Source organism: Bos taurus, chromosome Y (genome assembly GCF_002263795.3).
Source record: "Bos taurus isolate L1 Dominette 01449 registration number 42190680 breed Hereford chromosome Y, ARS-UCD2.0, whole genome shotgun sequence".
Lineage (NCBI taxonomy): Eukaryota > Metazoa > Chordata > Mammalia > Artiodactyla > Bovidae > Bos > Bos taurus.
This window is the reverse complement of record NC_082638.1, coordinates 22,272,024-22,283,634: the sequence shown is the minus strand read 5'-3', so window position 1 is coordinate 22,283,634 and position 11,611 is coordinate 22,272,024. Positions and strand designations below refer to the sequence as shown.

Below are 11,611 nucleotides of genomic sequence, written 5' to 3'. Positions count from 1 at the left end.
CGCCCCCACCCGGGCCCCCGCCCCGCTTCCCCATCCCCCTCCACCGCGCACTCCTCCCCCAAACCCCCCTACCCTGCCCGCCTCCCTCCTACTCCCCCCACCCCCACCCCGTGGCTTGCGGTTTGGATCGGAGGAGAGCAACTCTGTCCCTGAGGTACCCAGGAACCCTGTCTTCCTGAGTGTGTCCCTGAGCACACGGGCGCGCTGCCCCAGGGGCAACTTCAAGCTTGAGGACTGTTGCAGCTTCAGGTGGCCCTGGCTCTCCCAGTCGCTGCTCGGGCGCGGCTGCACTGCTAGGCAGGCAAAAGGCTTGCCAGGACACGCCCACTTTGCGCTGGGCCGACATTGGCCGCCTGTCACAGGCTGGCAAGAGGGCCCAGGATTCCAAGGGGCGTGTCCCAGGAGCGAACCGCTTTAGACTCCATTTGATTGGTTCTGGGATGAGGTCAGGAGGTCAGGGTGGAGAGTTCAGCCCCTTCCCGTCGCCATAGTAGGCGGGCCTGGTGGCAGAGGGTTCTGCGCATGCGTCTCTCCCTTTCGCCGTTCCCTGGCTCTTGCCCAGTAACCCGTCGGGAGTAGGACCACGTAGACTGCGGCCGGCGGGCGGCCCGTGAGGGCCGTCTGCCGTGCTCTAGCGTCCAGCTTGTTTGCAGTTCCGGGCTTCGGCGAGAATACCATGGAGAGTGAGACGGGGCCAGAGGAAGGCGGCAGCACTCCGGGATCCTGGATCTTAGTTGTGAGCCCGGGTCTTCATGAGGGAGGGGCCCTGGGGCCTTCCAGTCCGGTGTGGGCGGCAGAGGCGATGCAGGCCGCAGGTGGTGCGCCAGGCGAGGAGGCCGCCCTCTTCTGGGTGGAGGCAGTGGAGGAAGGTGCGGCTGTGGAGGAGGGAGAGGTGGCGGGACTCGGGCAGGAGTTCCAGCTGCTGGTGTTGGACGTCATGGAGGAGGTGGAGGTGGTGGCATACGAGGAGCAGGAGCAGGTGTCCTCGGAGGAGCATGTCCACGACCATCCAAGGCCCGGAGCCCTGAGTGACCGGCCTGCACTGGAGGCGCTGGCGGCCCTGCAGCTGGAGCTGGAGCCCGTGAATAAGAAAGCCGAAAGGGCGCATGCTCGCCTGAAACATAAGACCAGTCAGCGGCGGAAGGTGCATCTAGAGCACAGAAGCGCCATCATCCAGGGCATCCGTGGCTTCTGGGTCGAAGTTGTATCCCTTGGTGTGGTGCTTGTGAGTTTTGTGTTTGTTTGTTTGTTTAAGCCGGGCTATGGCAGGAACAGTTTACAGATCTGGCAGTTCTGGTACCGTATTTACTTTTCTGGATGGTGGGTATTGGTTACCGTCCTGCATATCTGTTCCTGATCGTAGGTGTGATGTCCTTGCTGTTCTGGCTAGCCCAAATTGATAGTTGGGCTATACTTTGAGAGGTCCCTATCAGAATTGTCATTAGCACCAGGGTCTCTTCGGAGAGAAGGCTTGTCTGGAATGGGGGAGGGGTGGGGAAGTGTAAGTGGTCCTACGGGTTCTAGCTAGGAGTGCTTGTTTTCCCGAAGTAAGCTAACTTTCAAGGGGCTGAGATGAAGCTTATCCGGTTAGGAAGAGAACCTCCTCGTGGTAGGGCATTCATGGGCACAGCCTTGGACCTTGTGCGGCATTCATATAGCCCCGCGTGAACCGAAATGTGACGAGTTAACCAGTAGCAAGTTGAAGTCAAACAGGGAGGGCCATTCTACTCTTTAGGCTAGCTTTGTTCTTCCAGCACTTTTACCTCTAGCATCTAGAGGCTCCTTGACCTAAAGCAGTTTATGAACCACCCCCAAATGTCAGTTTTGATGAGCAAGCAAGATGCAGACATGCTTCACTTCATGACCAACTTGGAGGTCAGGCAGGGGACACTGATGATTGTGGAGGGGAGGTGACTGGGGAGGGGAGAGGGCATGGTCTATCCCTAACACAGGAAAGGACAGCTCTTCTGTAAAGAGGTTTCACACCCACCCCACCCCGCACACTTTGTCCTGGCAGGTGGAGGAATTCAGGCATCCCACTCGTCACTGCAAGATCACATTGTCCTTTCGGAGGAATAGGTATTTCCAGAATGAAGTGATTGTCAAGGAGTACCTGATGAAGGTCACTGGTGAGAAGCTGCTCCCTGGATCTTGGGTGGGGACGGGGGTGGGTAGGGGTGGCGGGCGGTGGCCCGGTGGTTGGGGGCAGAAAAGTCTAGGTTGAATCGAAAAGTGATTTAGGTCTTTCTCCCAAACTGCTTTTCCTGCAGGATACCACGCATCTCATTCCACTCCAGTTCAGTGGCACCAGGGCTTTGAATGGAAGGCATACAGGCGCAGGCACCACGACAGCAGCGTTAACTTCTTCAACTGGTTCTTTGACCACAATTTCACAGGATCTGACTGGATTGCTGAGGTGGGGTCCCACGTGGCCACTGGGCCAGAACTGGTGACTTATGTCGGAGTTGTTGGCCGTGCACGGGAGGGCTCATGGTCTGGCCAGGCCTGTGCTGACCTTGCTCATTTCCCTGGCAGATCATCATAAGGGATCTGTGGCCCAATCCTTTGCAGTACTATGTGAGGAGGAAGGCTGCACCACAAAAGGTACCAGGAGGACGAGAGGTGAGGCGCCCAGGGGCCGAGCACTGGCATAAGTGTTGTCAAAAACTTGGGTCATTTATTCCACTTGTGAAGACAGTGAGACTCCGTGGAGTACAGAGTGACACCAGGGCATGAGGGAATCAGCAAGGGACAGCAAGGGTAGAGAACTGGGGTGAAGAACAGGTTCTAAGTAGAGAAGCTTGAGGTGGATGAAGTGGCCTGGACAGGCCAAAGCCACTGCAGTTTATATCTGAGGCAGCTGCACATGGCTGAACCGTCATTCCATGGCCAACAAGTCCAGCCTCAGGCTGCTCTTAAATTGGGACCCACCTGCTCTTCCTCATGAAGTCCCATTTCCAAAAAGGCCTGTGAGTCTCCTTTGTGCAAGGCGGTTCCCCCAGTGACCCATCATTTGATTCGATTCTGATCACCACACTCGTTTTGGTTTTTAATTTGCGTTTGCATCTTTTTCCTGCCACCCTCATTCTGAGCATACTGACCACTCTGCAGGATTATGGAGAATCCTCTTTTATTTATTTTAACTGGAGGATTATGACTTTACAATACCGTGACAGGTTTTGCTGTACATGGGCCAACATGAATCACCGATAGGGATACACGTGTCCCCCCAAATGCCGAACCCGCCACCCACCGACCTCCCCTGCCTGGCTGTCTGGGTTGCCCCCAACATGACTTTGGTTGCCTTGCTGCACACGTCAAACTCGCACTGGTCATCTGTTGTGCATAAGCTAATGTAAACGTTTTGGGGCTACTCTCTCACATTGACCCACCGTCACCACCTCCCACTGAGGCCAAAGTCTGTTCTTTATATGTCTGTTACTTCTTTGCTGCCCTGCATGTTGGATGTTCAGCACCACGTACAAGGTCCTCAACTCCATATATTTGTGTGAACGGACAGTGTTTGTCTTTCTCTTTCTGACTTACTTCACGCGGTATAGTAGGCTCCACGTTCATTCCATCTCATTAGAACTGACATGGACGCGTTCCATGTTAGTGCTGTGTAAGACACCGCTGTGTATGTGTACTCCAACTTCCTTATCCCTTCATCTGCTGATGGACACGTAGGCTGCTTCCACGTCCTAGCTATTGTAAATAGTTCTACGCTGAAGACTGGGATACCTGTTTTTTACTCTGTGCTTCTAGGGCATGTAAACGTTCACAGACACACCCCCCTGGGAACTGACTTGAAAGAATCAAGCTGTCTTTAGAGTTTCCGGGGAGGGTAAGTGTACATATCTCTGTCTCTCTGTTTTGAAAGGAACCCGATCCCCCCAGCTTTTGAGACACTTAACGATGGCGTGCCCCCCTTCACCTAAAACAGAAAACCGAAGAAGCTGCTTCACGTGAAGACCAATGGCCAGCATAGTTCTCTTGGACGGGAAAGTAGTGAAGAGTGGTCTGGTGCTGAAGTGGATCGACAGTGAGACACCAGTAACCCTGAATTCACTGCAAAGGAAAAATAAAAAGCATCAGCTGCATGCGTGCGTGTATTGTTTGGGCAGGTCCTCAGGACAAACACTTCAGCTGCATGTACGAGTGTCAGTTCACCGCGTGGGAATTACCAGTCTGTGGAGATTCATAGAGGGGGCTAAGTCGTATGTTGGGGTTGTGTCAGGGGGTGACGTTCTTCCTGTGGGGTGGGGGTTGGGGAGGACGGAGAAGGAAGATGAGGGGCCTATTGACTGTGGGTCTGGCAATTTTACAAGGGAAATGTGGCTGTTCGTGGAAAGGGTCTGGTGAACAAGGGCCAGAGATTGAAACAGTGGAATGCAATTCTGTTGGAAGGTGGTGGCCCAGGTATCTTCTCTGTTGCCTATCATCAGACACTTTAATAAGGGTACAGAACAAAGGAAAAGCCTTATCATTGAACTCGCTATGAACCTCGAAGGCCACATGTGTATGAGTGTGTATATGAGTGCACGGTCAGCTTTGCTGAGAGTCTGCTTCCCAGAGCTAGGGTTCCAGGTAACATCTTAGGGCATTGTGTATAAGGTATATGGAGGGGGGCTGTGGCCTAGGGAGAAAGTGAGGGGTGGGAAGGCAGTGAGGATACTAGTTTCTGGCAAAGGTGACCAGGGGAAAAGAGAAATTGCAAGGAATCAGATAAAGGAAAACAGATCCCGTCGTAGATGTTAGAGCTCATGTGAACTCTGTTATTTTTTCCAAGAACTCAGCTTCGGTATAGCGTGTCCAGGGGCAGAAGTGAGGGGAAAGAGGCTGTTAGGGTGAGCCTATGCAGCCATGTGGTCTGTGTCCCATGCTGCTGCTGCTGCTGCTGCTGCTGCTGCAGCTCAGGGGTCAATATCCCTTTTTCCAGGAAGGCTTAAGGTCTTTGCCCAAGGCCCTCTGTCAGGCCAAGCTGTAGAAAAAGCATTTTTTCTCACCAGCCCTCTGGTGACAGTTTCTCTTCCTTGTGGAATGGCTCAGCACAGAATGTTTTCAACCACAAAGGAGCTGTCCTTCATCTAGGGCTTTGCCACTACTGTGTGGGCCAAGGGCCAGTGGGAACAGCTGGAGCACATGGAGCTCACTGAGGGACTGGTCGGCACTTAGGGTGGTCCTTCTGAAGTAGATGACTGCTTTCTGGAATCGCGTCCACCTCTGGATTGAGCAAAAGACAGACTGGCACAAATGGAGTAGGCAGAGTTCAACGTCTGTCCCCCCACTGTTGTCCTCTCATCCCAGATAGAAGGGCTCCACCGTGGGCATGCCTGAGGGTGATGTCCCACATGAAGTTCTGTCTCGCATGAAGTTCTCACTCTACAACTTTTCTCCCTGAAGCAGCATCTCTTTTGAGGGCAAAGGGTAAAGTTCACAGGTTTTATGGATGTCCTCTTCACGGTGCCCTGCATGAGATCTCCTGCCCGGGGCCAGCTTTTGCATTTGACCATGTACACCCCAGCTTTGCCCCTTCTCCAGAGACGCATCTACAGCGCTAGAAGGCAAGGCTTGGCCGTCTCTGGGTGCTTTCTGAACAAGCAGCCCAGGAGACACTGGAAACATGTCTTCTTACTTTCTGAATCTGTCAACGTCCAAGAATCCGTGGGGCTCCGGCAGGCTGGTACCTGTCTTTCCCAGTCCTAGTTCAAAACAAAACAAAGCAGAAACTATGGTGTGATAACTCGACAGCGGGTGTGAGATGGCATACTGGGGCATGGTTTTCGGGACCTTAGACTGGGCTCATTCTAGGGACTGCATGGCATTTACCCACATTCAGAAGTTTCCGTAAGGCATTGCAAAGAAGTTAAAGACAAGAAAAGTTTAGGACAGGGTCCCCCAGTGCCTAATATTTCCTGCCAGTGCTTCAGGACCAGGGTTGGCATTAGCTCTAACCTGTCCTCGAGTGGAGTGCAGAGATAGTCTTCGTTGACTGGATGGTCATCCTCTGGAGACTTGCCGTGACTTGTGTCCCAGGCTCTCTAGGGCTTTCACTTGGGCCCTAAAGGCTAGGTGCTCTTAGAGTTGACTGCACACTTGGATGTGTCGTGTAAGGTTTTCTTCCGCCGAATATCGATGCGTGTGAGACTCGCCGGTTTAGTGATGAATTCACGCGCATTCTGGCTCAACCAGCCTGAGCTGCATTTGCTTCCTGTGCCCTGGATGTGTTCATGTTTTCCTCTGTTTACAATGAAGACTGGGTGTCTCCATTGTGTTTGCCCATGAATGTGAGTTGATGTTTCTTCCTGTGGGTCTGCCTATGCCTCCTGTCCTCTTTCATGTTGCACCCATGCTTGTGCCATTATGCACAGCTCTGCTGCCATATCTGTCTGAGTTCTTGCACGTCCCTATTCAACCTACATGCGTGGTGTTGCTCGTATTTACTCCTTCTTTGGTTAAGTTTGCGTATCTTTGTTAGACTGCATGTGAAGTGGACCTATTCTTTCCTTCCTGGATCAAATGCTTCCAACATCTTGAATTGTGACTTTTTGAAAGACTTCCATGATATTTGTGCACATCAAGAAATGCTTTATCACAGGAATAGTTAACAGTGACCCACATGTGGAAACAAGAATACCCACACACTTACAGTAATGCCTGACGTGCAGGAATATCACTCATTGCAGGGAGAATATTGATTAGGATCACAGAGGGCAAAGATGTTGCAGGAATGCATATGTCAGGAAATGTTTTTGTTTTTCTCTGTCAGGAACGGTTTGGGGTTGACTTGTTAAGTGTTCTATAAACAGCGCCGCACGGTTGAAATACACTAACGTTTACCCCTACCCATGTGTCCTTGTGTTGATCATTCAACTGGCATTGCCCATGCAGAATTTCTTCATGATTGTCAGTAAATCATCCCCCAGGTGATAGGAATTGGGGCTTGCCTTTCTGTACAGAGAAAGTTGTGAAAGAGTTCTTGTGCTCACTGACCTTCTATAGCCTAGGGAAAAGGCGGTGCGAGATCAATTTCAAGTTCAAAGTCCCTTGCTATTTCTGTGTCGTTTCTGGAAGGAAAGCCCAGGGAATGGAATCACACCAACCCGACTGGCACGGTGAACCAGTCCAAGGCAACAGGAGTAGAGAACACAGGCACAGGTCACTCTGCTGTCCACAGTGAGGACTTCCAACCCTGCCAACCTCTTTGGATATCAGTCCCACTCATGAGCCATTCCCATTCACCTTCCACGATATACCATAGAAGTAGAAGAGGACACTGACTTGATCAATTACCGATTGAAAACATCAACGGGGCAAAAAAAAAAAAAAAAAAAGAGTGGTGCTTACCAAAGTCCATTATCCTGGATCAGTAAACCAAAGTTCCGCATGTGTGCAAGTTGCTTTTCAGAATTGTTGGTGTGTGAGTGTGTGAGTGTGTGTATGAGTGTGTGTGTGCGTGCACGCGCGTGCACGCGCGTGCAAACACATGTGCGCTGGGCAAAATGTGTGTGTGAACTCTCTGAACTGGCCTGGCTGGGGGATGGAAGAATGCACACTGAAAACATGAAAGAGCTTGTGTAAAGTACGACGATCTTGGGGCGGCAGAAACACTGGAGAAAAGCCCTGGAGGAAAGCCCAGGGATCTCACCCACGGAGCAAGCTGTACATGTAAACAGGCATGTAAGTGTAAACACGGATCCCTGAGGAGAAAGGAGAGGCAGGCCAAAAGCACCTGAGGCAAGTCAGGGAGGATGCTAAGGAGCAGAGCCAGAGTGGGCCAGACTCCCCGGCACAGAAGAGGGGCTACGCACAGCCCTTAGGACACCCGGCCACAAAGGGTTTTCTGTCCTCAGGTGAAGGAGCATTCTTTCCCCGACATGACCAGCCATATGAACACAGCTTGCCCTTTTCTCTAAGGTTTGGGAACTGTAGCAGCACTTAGCGCTGCTATGTGCAGCCTTTGCCAGTTTGAAACATCACTCCTTAAAAGGGTGTCCTAGGTTGATCCTCTCACCTGTCCCAGTCCCACAGGCCTGGGCTGATGGGGTAGGCTGGCGTGTGTTCTCACCTGGGGGCTGGATGAGAACAGAGCTACTTTGAAAGCGCCTCTGTACAATAAATGGGCAGACTTCAATTCCTCTGGCACTGGTGAGTCATGGCTCTTAGCGGGACACTGTTCTTAGCATCTCCGGATTGAGAGATGTTTCATCTCTAAATCTCTCTCTACACAGAGAAGTCCAGGTTTGTGTCACATTTGGACACGTGGGCAACAGTCTTTTACGTGAAGCGCGGAACTCGTTATTTCCCGAAAGAATACATGCATTAAGTTTTCTGCCAAGAAATGTGGCATTCTCTCTGTTTCACCTGTGAAAATCTCACCACAAACTTCCCAAAAGGGAAATGGAATTCTCTATATGTTATATGAATCATGGGTGCACGTGTTATTTGCCGGCATGAAATTTGGAATTCTGTGTATTTCCCGTATGAAAACCTGGGTGCTGACTTTTGCACATGAAATCTGGAATGTCGTGTATTAAACTTAGGAACATCAGGCCACTGATTTTAGCACACAAAATACGGAATTTTGATGACTTTACGTATGTAATCCGGGGCACTGATTTTTCCTCTGTTGAGTACGGATTTCCTTACATGTCTTTATCTTTCCTCTGTAAGAAAATCGTGGCAGAGACTTAGTCCATGAGCTAATGAACTGTTTATATTTCATGTAGGAGAATCTGGGTCGTGATTTTCCTACATGAAACATGCAGTTCTCTGTATTTAATGAATGAACATCCGGGCACCGATTTTCCTGCCTTGAATATGGGTTTCTCTATGTCGGCATTTGAAACTCCAGGCACGGAGCTTTTCCCCGCGAAATATGAAATTCTGGTATTTCACGTTGAATTGGGCATAAACAAGGTAACACGAAATACGGAATTTTTCATCTTTCTCATTTGAAAATCTGTGTGCTGACTTGCGTTATGAGTTACAGAACACTGTATATGTAACAACTGAAAGAATTGGCCTCGATTTTCCTACACAAAATATGGAATTTTCTATTTCATACGTAAAGTGATTTTCACGCTTGAGGTATGAAGTCACTGTCAATGAAAACACGAAGTCAATCCTTGTTCAAGGTGATGAACAGGTAAGTCAAAAACCTTGAGCATGTGACCACACCTGAAAGGGGAACCCTGAATGTTCTGAAACTCTGAGACTGGATAAAACCTGGTCTTTTATGCAAAATGGGGGGACAGAAGTACTAACTAAGAGCCCTAACCCCAAGACCTGGATGTTTCCTCTTTAGCCACACTCACTCTTGAGCAGGGTTGCTTTAAAAAGCCACATGTAAGAACAATCAGTCTGGGGACAGCGGACAGCCGTGGTCAGCCGGCCTGGTGTGAATTCACAAGCAAGCTCTAAGGCAGGTCAAGTGGGGATTCTAGATCCTGGCTGCTACCATTCAAAATGCCAATTAGACATTCACGGATTATGTGACCCCGGACAACCTGTTTGACCTGGCCAGATCTCAGTGTGCTCATCTGTAACATGGGAGTGAGGACGTCCCTGAAACCCCACTGGTTGAGACCTAGCCTTCCAATGTGGGGGGTACGGTTTTGATTCCCTACTCAGGGAGATAAGATTCCCCAAGCCTTGTAGTCAACGACACCAAAACGTTTTGAAAGAAGGAAAGTACAGCAATATTACAACAAATTCAATAAAGACCTTACAAATTGTCCACACTAAACAAAAGTGTTACTGATATGAAGCCCAATGAGACATTAGGCTTTCTCTCAAAAGACATTAGGTGTTCACTCAAAAACCCGCTTTCATTCTACAGCTGTCTAGCAACTCCTGTTCTAGGCCCCAGCAGGGAGCAGAAGGGACTCCCCAGAGAGCTGCAATTCTGGTGGTGATTTTCACTCCCCGGGTTCTCCAGACATGAACCTGCACATCACTCCAGAGCACCCTCATCCGACAGCAAGCTTTACTTGCCCGGATTAGACAGTGAGCATGAAAGCACTCGGCAAATTAAGAGAGAAGTAAGAGAGGAGGGCTGGGGTGGTGGATGGGACGCTTTGGAAATCTGGGATTACCAGGTGCAAACTCTTATACGTAAAATAAACAACAAGGTCCTCCTGTGTAGCACAGGGAACGACAATCAATATCCTGTGGTAAGCCATAATGGAAAGGAATATGAAAAAGTATGCGTGTATATAACTGAATCATTGTCTTGTACCGTCGAAATTAATACACCCTTCTACATCACCTATACTTCAATAAAATAAATTTTAAAAGACAGAAGACAGAACCTAAATGGAGAGTGTGCCCACAAGTGAACACAGAGCAGGCAAGCCTGGCCACCACATCCCTAACAAGGACCAGGCCAAGAGAACAGGCGAGTTGGGGAGGGATTCCACCACTTCCTGGTCCCCTTTAATTCCTGGAAAGACCCAAAGCTGGGCTTCCCCAATCCAACCACGGGCACTCACTCTGCTAGCGTACTCGGCGGTGCCTGCAGCGACATCAGCTGAAGCGGTGGCGATGGGCGCGCTGACCGAAGATGCAAGGGTGCTCGTGGGTCCTGAGCTGGGGACCAGGGGCGACGAATCCGTGTTGGTCACCAGGGTGATGGTGGAGGTTGATGGCTTCTGTGTGATCTCGTTCTGCTGGACACCTGAAAAAGCAAATGTGCTTGGTCTCCCCACCGCCTGGGGAAGGCTGTCCCAGCTCCAAGCGGCGGTGGGAGCAGGGCCCAATCCACACTCTTCGAGTTTCTCTGCTTTCAAGGGAAAACGACTCTCACCTTAGCCAAATTTGAGCAAGGCTCCACGGAGCCCTTTCTCAGTAAGGCCTGCACCTGGGTCTTTAAGTTTGCAACAGCTCAAGGCTGCATGCCTTGGATGACCCCCACCCCTTTAAAGTCCCCACCTACGAAAACTCAAGGCTGCCAATAGAAGTGACTATGTGCTCCACTCAACACTTAAGGATAGGGCCCGTTGCCCAGTCTCTACGGGAGGGCAGAAAGCCTGCCTTTAAGAGGTAACAGGGTTAGCAAACCCAGATATTCCGCATGGACCAACACCCCCTGCGCACGTTCTGTCAAACTGTCATTTTCTGACTCTATAGACTTCCCATGATTCCCCTTGCCTATTCCCAAATTCTCCCTTTAAAACCCCAGTTCCTTGTGTACACATTGGTGTTGGTGTCAGTTCATGCTGGGCATTTGGCCCTCCTGCAATAGTAAATAGAGGACTAAAATCTATCCAAAGCAATCGATAGGGTCAGTGTAGTCCCTGTAAAGCTATGAGCAGTATTTGTCAGAGCACTAGGACCAGTCATTTCACAATTGGTATGGAAATCCAAAACACCTGGAAGAGCCAAAGCAATCTTGACAAAGAAGAATGGAACTGCAGGAATCAGCCTGCCTAACTTCAAGCTATACTACAAAGCCACAGTCATCAATGCAGTATGGTACTGGCACAAAGACAGAAACATAAGTCAATGGAACAAAAGAGAAAGCCCAGAGATTCGTATCCGCACCTACGGACACCTTATCTTTGACAAAGCAGACGAGGATGTACAATGCAGAAAAGACAATCTCTTCAGC

At 50.3% G+C, this 11,611-nt stretch overlaps 1 protein-coding gene across 2 annotated transcripts; it reads left to right on the top strand.

The window, feature by feature from the left end:
- Window positions 1-459: 459 nt before the first annotated feature.
- Window positions 460-4,100, top strand: LOC132344512 (testis-specific Y-encoded protein 3-like). 2 transcript variants are annotated; one of them, XM_059884144.1, is made up of 6 exons: window positions 461-1,204; window positions 1,798-1,875; window positions 2,018-2,129; window positions 2,271-2,416; window positions 2,536-2,622; window positions 3,881-4,100. In XM_059884144.1, exons 1-6 carry the CDS (start codon window positions 677-679, stop codon window positions 3,902-3,904), a joined length of 975 nt encoding a protein of 324 aa, XP_059740127.1. In that variant the 5' UTR covers window positions 461-676; the 3' UTR covers window positions 3,905-4,100. The 2 variants fall into 2 exon arrangements, with proteins under 2 accessions (XP_059740128.1, XP_059740127.1); XM_059884145.1 differs by lacking the exon at window positions 1,798-1,875 and having other exon boundaries at window positions 460-1,225.
- The last annotated feature ends 7,511 nt before the right edge of the window (window positions 4,101-11,611 follow it).